This window comes from Rissa tridactyla, chromosome 6 (genome assembly GCF_028500815.1).
Source record: "Rissa tridactyla isolate bRisTri1 chromosome 6, bRisTri1.patW.cur.20221130, whole genome shotgun sequence".
Lineage (NCBI taxonomy): Eukaryota > Metazoa > Chordata > Aves > Charadriiformes > Laridae > Rissa > Rissa tridactyla.
In genome coordinates, this window is record NC_071471.1 from 30,552,901 (window position 1) to 30,573,957 (window position 21,057).

Here is a 21,057-nt window from a genome sequence, read left to right on the forward strand (position 1 = left end):
CGGTCTTTTTAACGGTGAGATGGTAATTTGGTCCAAAGCCCCTGTTTTCAGCTGTCTTCCTTTTGAAATAACTGCTTTTAACCTGTTTCTTGAACTTGATGCTTAACGAAGGCACAACTGCAACGAGGACCGACGACTCTGACCTAAAGTTTGTCTCCCTACTCAGTATTGAGCATAATAGCTTGGCTATAGCTAAAGCAGAACTTGTGTTTGACCAAAGTATTTTTCGGAAGAAAGGCATCTTGTGTTGGTTTGCAGGCCTCAGGAGATGGGCTTGGGCTGAAGACCGTATTTCCCTTACAGCTGTTCCCATGTTTTGTCCTCCCTGCTTAATGTGGGCTCCCTGCCTGCTAGAAGCCTGTCTTCAGCTTCCCCTCGCTGGTGAATCTACTGCAGCTTTCTGTAGCAGTGCGAGGACCTTCTTTGTGTATCGTCTGTCTGCCCCAAGTGAAGAGAGTTACCATCAATGGCTTGTCACTTCCAAAATCTTTTGGAGCAGTTACACGTTTTGGGTTTGGTTACTCATTATGAGGCATTTTGCTGGGTTTTGACTGACTCCGGGAGAAGAGGTGGTGTGCTGTATCATCTCCGTTCTTCCCCAGTATCCTTATGAAAATACACATTGCACAAGTCTGGCACCTCTCACCGGTGCGGTATTACAGAGTTAGGATTGCTTTTCTGTTTGTAATACTAAGGATCCTATTGCCGAGCTTTTTGTTCCTTAGAAGTCATTCATGTTCTTTTCGGAGTCAGCGATTTCCAAGTCAGACCCATTCACAGGCATTGTTGTGTATTCTTAGATATTTGAGTTTACTTTTGGCTATTCCTGAGCATTCTGGATTCAGATCAACCTTGTTCACCAATTGGACTTGACTGCTCTGCAAGTCTTTGTCATCCATGAGTTTTATTACCAGTGATTTAATATTTAGTTTCAGATTATTGGGAGTGCTTGGCCTACTGCAGACCTCTGTGGAATCCCACCAGAAACCTAATTCCCAGTGGATCGTTCTGTGTACTTGTGGGTTTCCTACTGCATGTTCATTGCGACACCTCCTTTGGGGGCTTTGGGGAATCCAGGAGCGGCAAGAGGGATACCTCCCAAGGGGTCTAGCTGACCAACTTTGGCTAATGTGATAAACGTCATAAGCGTACTCCTTCATTATCAAATCTAAACACTTTGGGGGGGGTTTGTTATTATTATTTTTTTTTTTTAGAATAAGTCATGTATCTATTTATTGTTTCTTTTTTGAGTGAAAGCAAATGCTGTCTTTGAATTTCTGAAGCAGCTCTGCTATGGAAAAAAGGACAGCGAAAACTGAGCGCAAGCAGTTGGATGTTTAAAGAAGATTTTAAGACGCTTTCTGCTTGAAGTAATAGTGATGTCCCGGAGAGTGATGGGCAAGTTTGACCTGAAGAATCCCACGAATAGTATGCTCTAGTGGAAATGTCTAAAATTCAATATTTTAGTCCCTGTTTTTTAAGACCAGCTTTTTGAGTGGCGTGAAGAATTTCATTTTTATTGAATCTGTGTCCAAAACAGCTGCAGGGAAGATGGTCCCGTTCCCTTACCTGCAAGGTGCTTTCAGTGAAGGAGGTCTCTTTGCACAAGCTTCTGTTGTTGGAACACAGTGACCTTAGCCATGCAAGGCACATCTGTCCAACTGTGTCTAGACCAGCAGTCATCCATGCCTCATCTTCAGGTCTATAAGGATTCATGGTTTGCTTGTAAGGATCAGAGATGAATAAGGAAGAAAAGCAAAACCTTTTAGTGTCAGGCTTAAACACTTCGGGGGCTTGGTGCATTTACTGGAAAAAGCCTGGGGGTTAATATCTCAAAGATGATTGAAAATCGCTGGTTTGGTTCAGTAGTTTGAGGTTGTAGACTAATGCATGAGTTGTTAACTGTTGACATTGAGGAGGCAACAACAAAAAATACCCCATACATGATCTGAGAATAAACAGGCCTGGGCTTTGTCCATGTGTGGATGTGAAGCTTAGGTGGAAAGTCTGTGAAAAGCTTGGAACTAGTAGGGCAGGTATAAGATTGCTTCTGGCAGAGAAAGCAATTTCTCCTGCGGCTCAGGAGGTAACCCTTGTGCTTTTGGGTGCACAGGCTCCCAGTTCTGTTTTCTGTTGGAACAAGTTCCTCCCAAGTAAGGACAATTGTTCGTTTGATGGCTACTTCAAGACTGGGCTGGATGCAGCGAGGTAATCACTCTGCTGTCCAGATTGTACGTATCCATGCCAGGATGTACTTGCCCACTAGCTGTTTTTTATTACATTTATGGTTGAAATGGGATTTTCATTCAAAGACCTTGTGTTCAGTCAGTTATGGCTTTACAAACTAATCACTGTGGGGCAGAAACGTGATGCTTGTTCAGTGATAGATGTTTGTTTAAAGTTGGAAGAAAACTTATTCAGACACTATCTTAAGGATCAGACATTCAAATAAGCAGCTGACTTTCATCAAAATGCTTATTAATATTTTTTTTTATTAAAAAAGCATATGAAAATAATATAACCATAAGGTTGACATTCGACTTTCCAGGTCAGGAAGTTAAGGTCCTTTAAGGTGCTTTAACTGAGCATCCTGGGATGTTTGCAAGGTAGTAGGGTCATGCATTTCATGCACACGCAGCACGGGGGAATCCCCTCCTTCTGGGTGCATGCAGAGTCAGTTGCATTGGCAAAGAGCGATGCTCTGTACTGCGCGTATGACTCCGTGATAGACTTAGCCAATTGTGTATTTGGTTTATTCTGCATCTCTGATAAGTACCGATACATTCTAATTGTGTGTTGTCATGTATGAGCTTCAATAGCATAATAAGAAATAGGAGAATGCACCATCATCAGTTTCTGGTTTCCGAGATGCTGCATGTAAAAAAATGCTTATTCTGTCATGGTCAGATTTGCTGCCGCTCATATACAGAAGAATCCTGCTTTTTGGAATCTGTGCGATGAGCTCATGTTGGCCAGCAGCTCTGATCATCTTAAATGGGGTAATTGTATCCATTGAGCTCCCGATTTTGTAAAGTCTTATGCAGCTTTCCAGTCTTGTGATGTACAGCTTCCCTAAATTTTTGGTGTGATGTAAGAAATCTTGGGTGAAATTCCCTGCTCTGTTATGTATGAGGTCAGCCTAAATGATCTGTCTTGGCCTTAAAAAGAAAAACAAATCCTATCACCCATGCTTGCCAGCATCTGGACACTTTGCTGCTCTATGCTGCGTGGAGGTCATGATTTCGTGGACTCTGGAAAACTTTACTTAAAAATCCATTTGCAAATCCATAAGGAAATGTGTGACTGGGGGCTTAGGTAGTCACAGCTGGAGTATCATGCCAGCTAGTGACAGCAGTGTGTATCTTCTGGCTTGGGGGAAGCATGGTAATTTTAGTGTATACCATTTAAAAAGAAATCTCTATCTGCCGCCTTCTTTAATGCAACATAAACTCTTCAAGCATAAGCTTTTCAGTGCTGCATCTTTAGAGAGGCACTTCCTATCATTCAGATATATTTGATGTTGTTCGCCACATTACATATAGAAAGCTTTGTAATTTAGCACCCGAAACACACGTCTCACCCTCCAAAGAACACTTGTAGAGAAAGAAATTCAGGCAAAGCCTGAAGGGGTTGAAGAAAATGAGCTCCTGCTGCAGTTGCACACTTGCACACATCTGGTGCAATTGAGATCTAAGAGCTAAATACATCCACATCTGCCCATGGTAGGGTCCAAACATTACTGTTGACGCTGGTTTTCTTTTTGGATAGGCACACTGGCACAGTCACTAGCATGTGGAGCCCTGTCAGCTCTCTAATCTAATAGACTGTGCTTGCCCAGACCGTTGTGTGTCAGTGTTTTATGTACCAAATGTAGCCAGGTTTAATAATCGGCCATTTTCCCACCTTCTGCCAAACTTTTTCCCTTTCTTGTCACAATTCAATGTTTGAGTCAAAATCTGCTATGGTAACAAATTATATACATATTAAAAAAAAATGAAAATAAAGATGGAAAGCAGAGTCACAAAAGGTAACGGGAGTTCAAAGTAATGTCATCTGAGGGTTGTTTTTTTTTTTTTTAAAGACTTGAATTCAGCCCCATTTTAAAATTGATTTTATTTCTGTTATGTATAGTGAAAAGATTTCAAAGAAATGGGTACTGCTTGAAAGCTCTGTATATGTAAAATTGTGAAAGTCTTCCCTGTACAGCTCTGATTTGATCTATTTGCTTTTTAGTTACTAAACAATAATTTGTGGCGCTTTTTGGATTGTATTTTTCTTACTTGGAATGGTTGTCTTCAGCTAGGACCTGTTGAGGCTATTTATACTGACTTCTAGTGACTCTATCTATCATATAAAGTATGTTACCAGAAAGGGTTTTTTTTTTTTGCACTTTTTTAAAGGGCCTTTCACTTGCCTTGGTGGTGGCATGAGCTATTGCTGTCATGTACTGGGTTAGGGATGCTGAGGACTGGGGACCTTGGAGGAGCATCTCCAGGGTCGCCTGCCTGGCGAACACCAGCCCCAGCTGGAGAGGAGCTCAGTCGCTGGGAGGGCACTGGAATGGGATCACCCAGTTTCTTTGTGATTTCAGTGTTTAGTAGGTTATTCCGTACTCCATGCTGATCCGAATCTCACAGTGAAGTACCTCAGCTTGAGTGAAACTTAAACGCTTTTGAAGGTAAAACCTGGATCTAGATTCCAGGGTCAGGTGGGTGCTTGCATCTCATTGTTGGTTGCGTGAAGGATGCTAGTAAAGGCGTATGTGCCTAAGGTATGAGCCATTTTGATCATTATAACCTGAGAAAGAGCAGTTCCCGCCTCTGTCACGTGCAACACAGGTCTAGTGTCTACTGGGATGAGTGTTCTTCATGATTGTTTGACGTGATTACGCATATGGTTTCTCCTCCCCTTGTGCCACTGTTACACTAAAGTGGGGACAAGTCTGTAGCAATGGTCAGAGTTACTTGTCTGAGTTATCAGTTAATGGTTAAGTAATTAGTACTCTAATTGAGTTCACTCCTCTTGGTAATTGAATTAGGAGTGCCTTTCACGAAAAGTCTGGAGCCTGAAATAAATACTTGGTGCCTCACCAAGCTGCCACAGTCCAGTTCCTCCGCAGGTCGCAGGGCACCGTGTTCTCTGGTCCGTATTTTTTCAGTCTGTTCCTAATTGTGTGTTGGGGAGCTCTCCCAGCGATACGCTTTGACACGATCCCAGCATTCACTGGAACTGTTGAGTTTTGGGACTTCCCAGGATGATCAGCGTATCTTGGTGAACAATGGTCTAAGCAACTCATTAAATTGCAGTGTATCCTCCTCCCTCCCTCTGCTTACTCCCAACTTCTGGAGAGCCGATTAGAGGCTTGGCAGGAACTGTATGGTTATGCTCTAGATACGCTTTGGATACATTATTGTCACAGTTGAGGTATTGCAAAAGCCATACTGTTCCCATATTTATCCTAGTGAGGTACCTCTTTTGTGCAATATCTGTGGCTAATTACACGGCAATTGCGGTGTGCCACCAGCCACCCACAATTCATTGTCAGCTCCTTGGGGATGTAGATGAAAAAGGAAAGATAATGTTTTCTTTCTTCAGTCCAGTGATTTAGCTTGCCTCTTTTTTTTTTTTTTTTTTTTTTAATCCCTTGCTCCTTCAGGTAATAAAGCCAGATGGAAGTGACAAAGAAACAGAAGCCACGCATGAATCAGATGTCCCTGAGGATATGCTGGGGACTTGCATTCCTCAAGAGGCAGCGAAAGGCGATGATAAAAGTCCTGATGTCATTATAGAAGCTCAGTTTGATGATAATGATGCAGAGCATGGACAAGACCACTTGCCTGACACGTTGGCTGATGACGTTAAGAAACTTTCCCTGGATACTGGTGAAAAGGGTGAGTAGATCAGTTTGCTGATTTAAGCCTTTATTTATGTAAATTGTTGAAGTATTACTTTGTAGCCTTGCTTTGCTGCAAGATATAAAATACAGGCATAAAAGCTTAATGCCTTATCACTTCTATCCCTTTCTGCTAAACTGCCTTCATAGTTTTGAATGGGTATTAAGGACTGGGTTTTATGTAGTTTTGATTGATGCAAAGTAAATCTGTGAAACAGAAGTCACACCTTTAGGTTTGCAGTTCTCAGGGGCTGTCTGGGGATTGCTGATTGCTGTTCAATTCAAGATGCTGCTGTAGCAGTTTCCTTCATCGCAGCTTGGCTGGGCAATCTGTGTCTCAGTTTGGGGATAAGAATATATTTCCTTGGGGGCAGTTAGGTTTGTTGCTGTTTTCAAACAGTTGAGTTATGAGCAACTTAAAGATTTGGTCCATTTAAAAAGAAAATTGCACTAAAACCTAAAGCCAATTATTCAATCTGTTTTGAAGGCAAACCTATTTTATTCTGAATCTGAATTCCATCCAAACCATCAAGTGTTGCTTTGGGCAAAATAAAATAGGCTCCCCTGTCCCAAACTATGCTTATGCTGCTCTTTGCATGTCCGTTCTAATACTAAATCCCCTCCTGAAGAGCTGTGTGTTGAAAGGATTCTGACAATTAGCACTTTCAGCAGCCTTCAGCTGCTGGTGGAAAAATTTGCCAGGACAGATATTCTGGTGCATTCCTGATGTATGCCCCAGTTGTCCAGAAAAAGGTAGCAGTAATTTAGGGCATAAGTAGTTGTTGGTCTCTGACAAATCTTGGTGGTGGTTTTAAAGCTGTTGTATTTAATACCTCGTGTTTTCCTGAGAGATTGCTTTTGAAGATCCGCAGACCTCTGCCTATACTGTTGGTAGGCTTCCATTTTTCACACCCATCTGTTAATAAAACTGGAAATAACATTTGAGTGGAAGCGTTGTAGTTTTTATGACAAAACATTGGTTTCAGCTCATGAATGGAGCTGCCACCTCACCAGTTCGTGATGCTATTTCCTTCTGGGTACCTCCACTGTCTTCGAGTTACTGCCAAAGTATGCGAACCAACTTCCGTCTTGTTCCGTTACTTTCCAGCATAGGGCTTGAGTTGGGAGTTACTCGTCTTGTCTGCAGATGGTTTTACACAGCTAGTTATTAACCTCATCTCTTTTTGCAGTCTTGGGCACTGTTAGAGCTGCACACCCATTGAGCTGCCACTTTGACTCTGACTCGACAAATCTAAATCTCCCAAAATGCTCCTGAGTCACATGTCATTTCTGCTGCATCTCTGTTGCTTCTGATAGCAACGCTAAGTTAAAATTCAGAGAAATACATTCTAGTTTGACACCAGCATCTAAAATAAATACGGACTTGAGCCAGCATTTCACTTGACCTGTATAACTGTGCTTTAGTGTAGAGGCTTGGTGAGAGTTACTTTTCTTGATGCATCATAATTCCTCGAGATGCTCTGGGGTGGCCTGTGTTGGAGGTTATCAAGTCATCTCTTAAAATCTGTGCCATCTGAGTGTTTTTTGCCATTTAATTCTGTCTTTGGAGAATACTTGTAAAGCAGATGTTAGATCAGTTTATTGTCTACACAGCTGAAATCCAACCTACTTTTCCATTGCAGTTGCCTAAGGCAGCTGTTTTCTTTTGTTTTCAAGGCCTTTGTGTTCATCCTTAACAAGCCTTGTGGCTGGTGTGGATGTGCCAGTTAGGTTTCTGCTGAGTTTGTATTTTGCTATCACCTCTTTTAATAGTTGCTTCAGCTTCTTTGGCCATATAACCCATATGGATTTCTCTCTAGTTTCTTCTTGCTCTGCTTTTTAATGCCCTCCTTTTTTAATACATATAAAGTTTACGATGCTGCTTTTTCTGAAGGTGTTTTTGAGCAGTTGATGATTGCTTTGGCTTGTTTCCTGTCTTTCATGCAATTTCTCATATCATCACTTTATCCAGATTTTAAGTCTTGCCTGGAAAACAGCTATAGTTATTCTAGCATCAGTGATAACTGTCATGAAAAAAAAGGAAAAGATCCTGCCAAATTAGGCCTTCACAGGTGTGGCTCAAAATGCTTTTTTAAAAGAACCAAACGTACACTTTTTCAAGGGAGAACTTAGCTAAGGCTATCTCCTGGAATGTGGGACCGGCATTGGGAGACAGAGTGCTTTGCAGGGTTGGACCGTTGTGAGTGGAAGTGCCCTTTCCTGCGTAACGTTGGGCCTCCCCTGGGAGTGCTGGTGCTGCTCGTTGAACTTTCCTTCCAAGCTAACTGCATCCGAGTCCTGTCTTTTATGTTACATCTTTGAGCTGGCAACAGCTCCACAGAGGTGTGGACGGGAGATGAGATCCCGTGGGAGGTTTTCCTGCTGACCCACCAAAACTGATGCTTTATTTCCTTTCCCTGAGAGCACTGCCTTGTAGGGTTTATTACACGGACTCATTGCACAGCCTTATGCACAGGAGGGAGCAGTCGAAATAATTTGTGGTCAGTGTAACTCTTAAATGAACGCTTGTAGTGGACTTTGTTCTTTTTTTTTTTCCCTAACATAGGGCAGTCTGAAGGTTTCAAGCTGAACAGAGATGCCATCAAGGGTATCATGTTTAATGAAATAAAATCAAGAAACAGTCTGTCCTGTTCTTGTGTGCACTTTGTGTGTACATGCATACATATGTGTGTTTATATGCGTATATATATTAAAAGATCTGTATATATAAAAGACCTAAACAAAATCCAAACTAAACAAATAACCCACCAGATTTCTGGGGGGTGAAAAGTATCTATAACTACCCTAATAGAATCAACAGTAAATCTTACTCATTCTGGGGTGAAAAAACAGAGCCATGTTGCTCTGGACGTTACCAGACGGTGCTCAAATCTTCGTGCATGTCCACAAGCTCTGCCGATTGCTGCCTCTCGGTTGCAAGATGGCTTTTGTCCGTTCTGACAGAGGAGTAGAATTACCCAATATCTGTGCTGCTGGCTAATTTGTTCTGCTGCTGATGGTCAGAATGAACCATGAAGAATAAGAGTAGATGTGTCATTCAAATAAGAGCACTCTGGGTCATGCTGGGAGTGCAGGCTGTTTTGATATGTTTTCTACCCTGGCCTCTGTCCCATCTCTTGTTGTGGCTCCGTTCCTCTTCAGAGCACCAGTCACCCCCTCCAACTCTAGTTACACACCGGGGCAAAGAATTTCTGATTGGCCCTTGCTGTCAGAAGCTCTGAAGCGTGAAATGTTGTGTACACTGATTTGAGTGGGCTGAATTTCCCTGAAGTCATTGTATGTTGGGCTTCCTATGCCTCTGTGGGGCTTAAAATAAACTGGTAGAAATTGTTATGCATGGGGCTGCAGACTGAGACTCAGATGTTGGATCTGTCTTCACTAAGTGCTGCAGTTATGAGAACTGCGCTTCCTGCCTCTTCTCTTCCTAAGACTCCAGAAAGGATGGGATAAGCAAGAGGGAAGTCCACAGAAGCGAAGAGACCGTCACATTCAGCCTAATTCTCAGCCAGTGTACTTCCTGAAAGTTCTTGTGCTCATAAAAGTGCGTCAGTCTTGCTTCGCTCAAGGATATTTAAATAAAAGTTCATAACTGGTGTCACCATGCCAGAAGCTGTCCTGGTCAAACGAGTTTGCTCTGCTTTTCTGAACTCTTCTTACAAAGAAGTTGGGTTGAAGATTATCTTCAGAAAAGTCTCTGAGCTAGGAAGTGATGAGCCATTTTCCTCTCCAGCACGCTGTTCTACATGAATAGCAATATTATCGTGTTCCAAAGTTAGATTTTTCTAATGTTAAGTTTTGGTCATTGGAGGTAGGTCTTTTTTAGCGAACTTGAAGATCTCTTTCCTCTTGCATTTTCAGATGTATTTCCAAGGTGTGAATACCTCTACATGCTGAACAAACTTTTGTGTCTTTTTTTCTTTACAAAGATAGTAAGAATGATTACCTTGAAGAAGGTTTCTCAGCTCCCTTACTAGTGTCCTTCAAACCCTCTCTGGGGTTTCTATGCCCTGTTGAAATACAGGCAAAGAACAAGGCAATAGCATCCTGGCACTAGTCTGAACAATATTGTGTACACAGAAAAGATTAATTCTCTGTAGTGCTTGGTATTGACATGCAACTCCTCTGTGTTTTACCCTGAGACCTCAGCTTATTTTGTGTCACTCCTATCCAGAGAAGTCATCCACCAGTCAACGCGACCGTTGCCAGGTCTGTAATTCTCTTCCTTAATCCTCATTCACGTTGGCTACTGCAACAGAGGTAATGTAACTTTTATCTTATCGCTTAGTACTGAGCTGGAATACGTTACTTCTGTGACTTGTCACTGCAGTAGGAAGGATTTTTGTTACACTCCATTTCAATATGTAATAAAAAAAATAGAAACTTCTCTGTATCCTCCTAACCCAGGAAAAGTGCAAAATGTTCTGTACAGAATACTTTACGATGCTGTATCCCTACACAGACTTGCGTGTCACACGAGTTTCACACAAATGAGCTGTCTCTTGTTAAATATTGGAATCAGATTACTCTGATAAAGAAACATCAGCAATCGAACAGTAGCAGCTACTTGTACTCTTGAGAACGGCAGCTGTGCTCGTAAAAGCGCCTCGGCCTTTCTTAGCAAAAGGGTATTCAAATAAAAGTTTGTAAAACTGTGTCACTATGCCAAAAGCTGTCCTTGTCAAACTAGTTTGCTCAGCTTTTTTAAACTCCTCTCACGAGAGATCGTACTTTACCAGATATGCTGAATATCCTGCTTCCCACAGGGTAGCTCACAGGAGTCATCGAGTTGGTGGACTGGCTGCCCTGGCAGCAATCAGATAGTTGTGTTTGTTCAGGATTTCCACTTACACCTACACTCCCGCAAATCGGGGTTTGAACATGTGAATGTCCAAGACTTGCTCACTGCCTTGACGTAACAAAGTTTGAATAGAAATGGCTCATTTACAGGCAGAGTAAACCGACAGCTAACTCAGCCACTTGTGTGATGGAAAATTGAATTGAATAGCTGACGGTTAATAGGTAGAGTCAGAATTTGGGTTGGAGCTGCTGCAGAACTTGCTCCTGTCTGCCTTTCTGTTCAGCATTGGCCAGGTCGGTCTCTTTTCAAGTCAAATGTGACTGTCAGTCTCTAATAGACCCAGTAAGGTCAGAAATTATAGTCTAAAATTGCTACTGGAGGCTGTTATTGAGTATTTCGGAATTACTTGGCTCAACAGAAGTGGTGGCATTTAGTGCCTTCACAGTATGGTTGTGTGATAATGTATTAAGCCATTCCTTTCTCAAGGTGATGCTCTGGAATCAGTGCTTAGAAAGGTTCTAGCAAGGGAGAAAAAATTATTTATAATCTAGAGTTTAATCTGTTTTGCACTTCCGCGCCTTCTCAAGCGCTTCCATACCCCCTCTTGTGCTTTTGTGTGTGCTCTCTCTTCTTTGAAGCTTGACTACGTGCCTACCTGCCTTTTGTGTCTTCCTCTAGCACCTGAAGCCCTTCTGCAGTTACCAGTGTCTTGTATTGGCATAGGCAGAGTTTAGGGAGATAACACTATTCCTCTCCTTGGCCAAGGCTGGTAAGGAAAGGATGATGCTAATGAGAATCTGGACCACATGCTGTCCCTCTGCTCTGATCAGGTCCCCCCTTCTTTCAGTTTAGCTGCCATGAAACCTCTGACAAATTTGGAGCCCACCAACGTCACTGGCTGCTGGAAGGAATAGATGTTCTTCTCCCACCTCTTCAGAGGCTCCTGTTCACTCCGAGTGCTTTTAAGGAGTCTTCACGCTTCTTTCCTAGCCTGCAGCTTTCTGGAGATGGATCCTCTCCACTGCATAGCTCTTAACATTTCTAGGCCACAGCAGAGTGAAAGCTCACCAGGAAATCTTCTCAGTTACACGGCTTTTAATAGAAATCCTTGAGGTGGAACTGTCAAAAATCAGATCAGTTTCACTCTGCTGAAGCCTGGAAAACCAGCAGAGAAGCTGGAGCCGTTTCAGCTGCTCGAGACAGCTCTGTATTAGTTTATCCTAAGTTCATGTTTGTGGGTCTCTGGATCTAGCTCTTTTGGTTGTTGCTATAACTTTTCTTAAATGATAGCCTAGGTTTCTTGAAGAATAAACAGTGTAGCAACTGAAGCAAAATGTTCTTCTGGTATTGAACAAATTGGGCTTTATTGTTGCATTCATTAAATGCTATGGGCTGAATAAGCTCCAGTTATTCTTTTATTGCACAGCTGAAGCCTGCAATGGAAGTTAATGTTGGGAAATCTTGTGCTGTTCTTCCCTAGTAAGTTATCTTGACCCTCAAATGACTTCTTAAGTAAGGCAAAAAAATTAAATAATTACTTATGCAATTAGGTAACAGAATTAGATTAAGTTCGGCATATTACCATATGTTCCTGAATTCACCTGTGTTCCTCCTTTGAGTTACAAGTTTAGGTCAAGTAATTGAGAGGGCACGATACTGAGAATGAATGGTGGGTGTGGAGATAAACATATTAGAATATGGTCATTGTTAGCAGCAAGGTTTCCAGGATGAATCAGATTAGGATTCATTCAGCTAACATATTTTCCATGCAATAGCAGAATTGGACACACACACTTTAGGAACAAATGCACATACAGGAAGGAAGAACATTAAGTAGACAGGCAAAATATTCAATGGAAATGTTGTTGTAACATTTTAATTTTGCTTGCCGTTAATGTAATAAAACTGTACTTATGTAGACTGCAACACTACCTGATTTTTTTGAGCTCTAATTGCAATAAAGCTTCCAACCCCGCTGTTGACTGACATCTTCTCAAGGATGTGGGAAAGCCAGGAGGACTGAGTACCTGTCCTGTGGTCGTAGTAATGTTACGTGGCTACTGAGACAGCTCCGATTTGATCTGTTGGGCTAGACGGCAGCTTCCCAAAACGGTGTTGAATCTCTGCTGTGGATCAGGCTTGGGGGGTTCTAAGGAAAAGTGACACTGCTGTCTCATCATTCTGCCATCTCCTCCATACTTCCTCGTGGAGGTGGCTAAATATAACTAAATACTTATACGCTTGGCTGCCTTGCCTGTGTAAGGAGGCCAGCTGTACTCACCTCTTCATGTTGCCTTTGCTCTGTGTTATTGCAGATGCTTGTCTCTCTGCTGCGCGCATCCGTTATTACGCCTTTCCTCTCCCTCTCTGAGGGTCTCCTGCTGCCTGTGCATCTTCAAAAATCTTCTTACTAATCATCTGAGTCTCCTGGTCCTTGTCTTCAGTGTGACGTTGCGCACGCAGGTGTGCGAGTTCAGGTATTTAGCCATGAACAGCTGTGGCAGTGTGAGTTTGTTTAAACGAGTATTCAAAATAAACACCTCTGAGGAAGTTAGTCGTGCTCATTAGGCACATGGCTCCGATGAGACAACTCAGGAGTGCTGCACGGTTTGGAGCAGGTTTGCTTCTTACCTGCAGAGCCCTCTTGCATTGCAGGCAGGAGCTTTTAGGCTGGTTTTGGACAGGCTGCATGTGTTAAATTCCAAAGCTGTTGGCTTAAGAGTCTCGTTACAGTGAACTACCTGTCTTCCTTCCATCACAGGTGGAAAGCTCTGTGTGTGGAGATATAAATACTCGCATACTTCTGGTTGCATGATATTTTTCCAAGTGAGCCTTCCTATAGGCTGTTTGAAATAAAATCCGGTTTTGGATAGTACCTGGTACTAAGTGAGATGGCACTTTCCTTCCTCACTACACCTTTTGGGTCAGGAGAAGAGGCTCTTCAGCCTCCTGGGAGAGACTTCAGTGGGAGCTCACTTGGACCTCTGTACTGCAGACCCCACAGGGGAGAAATCTGCCAAGGTCAGGAGAAGCTCAGAGCTCCTATCTCTGTAGCTACTAAAATAACTTTGTAGGAACTGAAATCATCCAGCTAGGGACAGGTGTTTCTAAGAAACCAGATCCCTTTGCTTTGATCCTCAGAAAATTGCGGTTTAGTTTTCTTGGTGAAGGGAGGACCAAATATGATGTGAACCGCTGGTTCTTCCCATCAGTTCTGTGTTCTGGAGGAAAAACCTTTTCTGTGCCAATAAACGTTGGTGACAGAACGTGAAGCCCTTGTCTTGTTTTCTAAACAGCATTACGTTTCCTTCTCGTTGCCCCTAAAAATGAAGATTGTAGCACAACAGGGTAATCCAGGGCAAATTTTGTCCATGCATTTGAATGTATTGCTTTTTGGTTGAAGGGAGTTTTCATTTCAATGTCTCTTGTGTCGATACAGACAGAACTTCGAACACCAGATCCTTTTTGAGTGTGACACGCAGTCCTTGAAATATTTGTAATAAATTGGTTTGGTTTATGCTACTTTTCTTATGTATTTGGTACTAAAACATAATATGCTGAAAACTGTGTTGTTACTTCACTAGTAAGTCTACTACTTACTGCTATGAAAGGTCACAGATGTGCTGGTATCTGAACACTAAGCTGAAGAGCAGTATATTCTTTTAAAAAGGTTTCATATTAATAGTGCCTTCTGAGGGGATTCTTAGATAGGCCCATGTAAAGTAAGCCAAATAACTTCTCAAGTAGATATTTTTTTTTTCACTAGTTGAAGTAGCAAACATTGAACTACTATTTTTTTTTTTTAAACTTATTTCTTTCCGTCCAGGGAGGGAATTTTTTTTTTCCAGTGAGTTGTTTTTGAGATCTGAAACTGCGATATATTTTCATTTGCAAGTGGATATTGCATCTTTAATTGTATTCTTTTTGGACAGAATTGCAAATTTCCACAGTGACCAATGCAAACCTGGTGAAAATAATTTTGGATCTGTCACAAGTAATCAGAATTCTAGTCTGATGACTTTTGGTCCGCTTTGACCACTTTTAATGTCATGGTAATTTAATTGTAAAAGGAAATTTGGGGGGCTTTAAAAAAAAATAATATTTGACCTAGGAATGCCTGTCAGGCAAATCTAAGTTTGTATTGAAGCTGCCTCAGCTGATCTCTTACAGAGAGGCAAATTCCAAGTGTCCTGGATCTACTTTGTTGGTAATAACATAACTAATTTGAATTGCTTTTTGTATCTAGTGCCTAATTTTTTTTTTTTTAAAGTAAGACTATTACAGTTTTGGTTTGTCAGATAATCGCTGAAAGGAAAACACTGAGATTATAATGCAGTTTCACTGGATCCTGGTTGCTGAAGTGTGTTTTCACTGTAAGATAAGCTTATGAAGTATTGCCCAAGCTAACATAGTAAATCTTTCTCAGAAAACATGTCTTTGCCCAGGGTGGAAATATTGAATGGTCATTGGATAACCACTGCAGTAAAGGGGTCAGAATAATTCATTTTTACTTTGGCATAATGCAAAGAGTTTCTTCCCACCTCCCCTGCTCAAAATCCTGCTCCTCACAAGTTAACTCTCCTTTAGCGTTGTCTCCCTGGCTCTGCCCTGTTGTGGGAGATGTTTGTGTCTCCCAGCTCCGATCTTCTAGACCACCAGTCTACGGTGGGGCCCTGATACCTCTCCTCTCCACCCGCTCACCCACCAAGTTCCAGCTTCATTGGAGGAAGGGGGATGTGCACCGCAATTCAGGGACTGTCAGAAGTGTGTTTAGGGGATGCAGATACCAGACTTCTCCTTAATGCTTCAGTTGAGACTGAGGTCTCTGTGCAGTAGTTTCACAGCTGAACCAGGTGGACATTGGATCTGGGTAGTTGTCCTTTCTGAGCAGAGGGGTTTGTGACAGGAAGCCCTCGTTGATGGTCCTCTGCTATTGGAGATCTCCAAGCACTAGGTGCAACCCTGGTACTGACAGAATGTTGACTTCAAAAGGAGGAGCTATGAGCTATAGACAAGTCCACATCTCTTGGCCCCAAGAGTGCAGATTTCCTTGTGTGTCTTCTTCCCTGTCCTTTGTTTCAGGAGCACTGCCCATCAGTAAATGTGCACGATGACTTTTTAGATACTGAAATTAAGAAAGATGGGTAGAAATAAGTAGATGGCTGGGATTTGCTTCCTGTTGATGGTATAATTGTAGATACCAGCCTCTGTCTGCTGGAGTCTCTAATAATCCCAGAATTTTTTGGGAAGGATTCTGAAATTTGAGAGACCCCCAAAGAAGAACTTGTGTTTTGCAACCAGCCAAAGGCCCCTTGTTGACATTGGCTGTGAAGGAAGGCGACAGGTTCTACCATGTGCCAGAGTGAGAATGTGGAGGCTTCCTGGTACCTGTACTGAGTTTGCATGGGGCTCAGCTTCAGCGGGATGGGGGACAATGCCCCAGCCCTGCCTGTTCTTTGTCCCAGGCAAAGGACGCTGTGGTGACCCATTTGCTGTGCTCTCCATGAGAGCTCTCTCCTGGTGCTTCCATGCTTTTGCATGCATGGATGTGATACTTCCGAAGGACATCACTGCTGGCTCCTTTTTTAACAGGGAAGGCTGCTTCAGTGAAAAAACACAAGCAACATTTTGGAGAAATGGGAGCTGGAAGAAGTGGAAAGAAGGCAGTGCTAATAAGGGCATGTTCCCTGTGTGGCTCCTGGTGCTTTTCTCATTCTTGCCTGCTGGACCCTGAGTCGCTGCAGTCGTTCTGCTACGCTGGGAAAGCAGCGAATGCAGCTCTTGGTTTTTACCCAAACACGTTTAGATCTGGTTTCTCTTCCCACCAGTATGTGCCGTTCAGTGGGGGAGAGTTCACTCCAGTAAAGCCCTGGGCTTGTGGCAGGTGTGCCTGAGGGCATGGCCTTTGTCAGGCTACCAGCCTCCCCTTGCCCTCTGCTCCTGCCAGTGTTTCTTTGTCCCAGATCGTCTTGTTCTTTGTCCTAGCTGTCTTTATGGTTGGCACACCATAAACCCGTGACTGTTAACTGATGGCTTGAAAATTTTTAAGAAAACAAAACAGCTCCTTGCTTTTCTTCTTCGCTAGCTGATTGCTTGGTATGACCTTTAGCTGGCAGAGATCTTAGAGGAGTCAAGCGAATGAGGTGTGTAACTTGGGTATCCCCACTTTATAAACTGTTTATAATTTTCCAAGCATTTTTTTTCCTCAGCTTGTTTGTCTCCATGAAACTCTGGGTGGTTTTATCCCTTAGTAACCCCAGTTGTGGCACAGCTGAGTTTATTTCAGTAGGAGAAGTACAAGAGAAAGGGGTTTTGCTGCTGCTACTACTGCTGCTTTTTTAAGGAAAGTACATTTTTATTTAAATCCCTGAATATCTGTCTGTTCTCTTGGCCTTGCTAGCAAGTCAGTAAAGATAAAATAAAGTCACTTAGATTCTTCTGAAGAAGGTGATCTCTGGGGAGAGGCAAAGTCTGAAGAGCTTTCTATCAGAAGACAAAGCTGGGGATAATTAGTGGCATATGAGAACCAGAGTTTGTCATTAGAGCAGTAGCTGTCATTGTCAAACGACTGCTGGGGTAACGTTGCCCGAAGGCAGCCCAGGTCGTCCACAGTGGCAGGACCATCTGTGAACGTGCCCCAGTGATGGTGGCGCACAGTCGTTCCCCTCGGGGCAAGCTGCTGCCACCGCGGCTCCCTGCGAGCCCCGGCCCCTGGTGCCCCGGCAGCTGCAGCCTCCCCTCATCCGTCATGTCACCAGCAGCCTCTGTCGAGTGTCCCTGTGGGACAGATGGGTGTCATCTGGGGGCCAGGGTCTGCGTGTCACCACTGTTCTCCTTGAGGCTTTCTGGCGTGCGTGAGTGCTGTTGGCCTGCTGGAGCACAGTCTTCAGCAAAAACATTGCTTTATCTCATGTCTTCTAAGGGAGACAGTGACAGCTATGTCCCTTGAAACTTGCAGTTGGTGCCACGGTCTCTCTTTAAGAAAGCAACATTTCTTTTGAACGCTCGGGGTTTGATTTTAGCACATGTGCTTGAGATGGATGCGATGCGCCGTGTAGGTGGGAAAAGGCATCCATCCTCCGTGAGCCCTCCATAGAAGAGCGTGTGGATGTTTCCATCTGAAAAATGCTGTCAGACCAATAACTGTGGGCTCTCAGCAGGGATGCGGCTCAAGAAGGGACCGGTCCCAGCCTTTCCCATGGCAAAGATCACTTTGGATGTTTGTAAACACTGAATGCATTGGGTGTGCCCGCCACCTATAGCAGGTACTTTCAAACTCACATACTTGAATATTTGAAAATGGCAAACTATAAATTAGTTGACTGTTGATTTAATTAGTTGATAAATTAGTTGACTGTTGATTTAAATATGCTCGGTATCTGGTGAAGAGATTTCAAGGAGAGGGAGCTGTTTGTCATATGTAGTGATTACTTTCATTACTTTATCATAATCCTGATCCACAGCTGAACAGGGACAGCTTAGTAGATATGGTTTCAAAGGTAAACATGCATTTTATAACCTTCCATAAGGAAATTAAATATTAAATGAATGTATGTACTTAACAGACTATTTATATAATGTTAACGACTCCAACTAAGAAGTGCCAGGACATTCATGTAGTTCTTAGTATTTAATAAACAGAATGTGTTTTCCACCATTTTGTTTATTATGGCTTGTATAGTTGTACTTGTAAAGTTTGGGTTTATTTTGATTTTTGTTGTTTTTCAGCAGATCTGCATGGTAAGTGAACATATATCTGCTCTCTGTGGTAGTCTGGAGAAATAATAATTGCTTCATGCTTGGCTATTCTAACATTTTAGAGAACTCTTTCCTTTCAAATAAGTCTACTATGTGCACCTTGTTTTGTAGTTTACAGCAAAGGCCGGACACGACTTCGTGATGGAAATGTGCTACAGTAACTGTTGTGTTTGTCTTGTCTGATGCAGTGAAGGCTGTTGGGATCAGCGGTGTGCACAGAACAAAGCAAGATGATGGACCCAAGGTGAATGATCCCAGGCTGCTCCCAGATACGTTTCTTCAAAGGACAGCCAAGGTAACTCCATGGAGAGTGACAACCGAGCACGTGTGCGCTCCCAAAGGCTGGAGGAGGCCGGCCCTGGCCTCCTTGTAGTCTCCGTTTGTTGATCTTTGAATTTCATTTCCCATTTCAAAGAGAGTAATTGTCCGATCTGATAAAAATCAAGTGTCTTGTTATTTTTACCAATTATCCTTGTTTAAATTCCTTTTGTTTGTTACACAAAATTACTTAACAAGATTCAGAAAAAAGATCGGGTACTAATATGAGCATCAGGGTATCCAAAGTTGTCAGAATTAATTCTTACAGACTTTGGAAAGGCTGTTGGTGCTGTTGGTTCAAGATCTGAGTCAATCTCTGAATGTTAAGAGACCCGAAAAGGACTACTGGGTCAGGCTGGGTCAGGACTCTTCCACGTCTTGTGCTTTCCCTTGCGGCCTCTGATTCTGGTCCTTCTTCTGGGCTGGGCTGCCCTCTGGTCTCATCCAGCGTGGCGATTCCGGCGCTCAGAGTCACACAGAGGTGCAGCTCCTGAAACCTTCTGGAAGGACTCTTCTGTGTAAGCTTAGGAAATCGGCTATAATATTTCTGTTATCCAGTGATTTATTATGGTCTACAAAAATATAGCCTGGATGAACACCTCTCTGGAACAATTATTTAGTGATATTGTAATTTATTATTCTTTTCAAAGCCATCTTGTATAAAGGTAAAATAACCCCTAACTTCAGAAAGCACAGAGAAGAGGAGAGAACTGCCAAATTCCCCACAGCACATCCTTTCCTGTGGTTAACGTTGGATCCGCCAGCGGCACCGTTTTTGGACTGGCCTGTTCTGCGCTGAATGTCGAAATCACAGGCTGGGGATACAAATGAAAGATTTTACAGGAGTTGCTTGTATGTTGTGGCTAATTCCCTGCATTTGGAAGCATCTGCTTCTTGTCTGGTTTTGTTCTGTAATCAAGAAAATTGCTGTAGAGAGCTAGCACTTGGAAGGCACTTAGCTCTTCTATAGCCATGAGCAAGATGGCAAGGAAAATACATTGTAAATAGGTACTCAGTTAAAAAATGCGCACACACATATACACACGCAGGCAAAACATGATATAGGTCTTGTGATTTTTCCAGACACTCTGCTAAGCCTCTGTGTATCCCTATTCTGTTAAAGAAAATAAGTTTCTCTGAAGGTATTAACTGTAGAAACTTTTGCCTCTTCCAGGTGGTCTATATTTTGGAAAAAAAACATTCCCGAGCAGCTACAGGCTTCATCAAACTTCTGGCAGACAAGAACAGTGAACTCTTCAGGAGGTGTGCCATGTTCTCACCTGTGGACCACAGAGTGCCCAGGGCCTACGTGTCCTTGGCTGATTGCCCTCCAGACTTTGTGACCAGGCCTGAGGACTATTCAAATATACTTTTCATCTGTCGCATAGTGGACTGGAAAGAAGACAGCAACTTTGCAACAGGGTATGTGACTGCCATTGGAAGTAGAGATGACTCAGATTTCTAGTCGGAGTTCTTGGTTTCACGTAGTTTGATACATGCATTAGAGACAGGAATCTGTTAACAAGACACTTGTCTTGTAGCCCTCTGGTATTTGGTGGATAAACTGTGATGAGGCTAAGGATATCTTATCACTAGTTAATCATATGGCAACATAATGCTAGTTTCTTTTGGTGCTCGCTTCAGTGTGCTGGCACGTCACAGCATGAATGAGCCTATGGTCTTTGCTCAGAAGAGCTTGCAGTCTAGAAGGAAGACACACAGGTACTTAGCCTGACCAGCACAAGCACTGTGGGGTGTTGGCAGCCTTTTTCAGTCTTTCCTCCCTTTGTGTAAGAGCAGGACACAGTGTGTAGGCATTTCACCTCTGCCAGAGGAAGATCAGTAGCTGTGAGGTTCATCTTTGGTTTTTAAGCCTTTACTGATAAGAAGTAGAAAGAAGTCACAGATTTTTGTGGTTTTAAATTTGCATTGCTTCACGGAAGGATGCTAGAAACCAAGAGAAGATTCATTCAATCCTGAAGCAGATGAGAAGGGTGTTGCTGTCTGTGCATTTCAAGAGGCACTGGAAAGCCATAGCTGTCTGGAGTTCAAGTGGCAGGCACTGCCATCTCCTCCAAGGAGGAGATTTTAGGCTAGGGCTACAGAAACGACCGATGCTGGACCGGATCCAGATTGCAAGTTCGTTTTGACTCTCCTTGAGGAAGACCCTGTAGTCTTCAGCATTTTCACTCTTCTCTTGGGAACAGCTGCAGTGTGCCAAGCTCCCACCTGGAGTGGCCACGCAGTTTCCTATTGAGTGGGTCTCAAT

General features: G+C 42.9%; 1 protein-coding gene across 4 annotated transcripts in view; it reads left to right on the forward strand.

Moving 5' to 3' along the window:
• DIS3L2 (DIS3 like 3'-5' exoribonuclease 2) overlaps positions 1 to 21,057 on the forward strand; it is a 193,891-nt gene that overhangs the window by 54,787 nt on the left and 118,047 nt on the right. For all 4 annotated transcript variants that reach the window (XM_054204600.1, XM_054204602.1, XM_054204599.1 and 1 more), the window contains exons 7-9: positions 5,657 to 5,891; positions 18,659 to 18,765; positions 19,963 to 20,210. In XM_054204600.1, the coding sequence (XP_054060575.1) occupies positions 5,657 to 5,891; positions 18,659 to 18,765; positions 19,963 to 20,210 (590 nt within the window). The remainder of the gene's footprint in view (positions 1 to 5,656; positions 5,892 to 18,658; positions 18,766 to 19,962; positions 20,211 to 21,057) is intronic.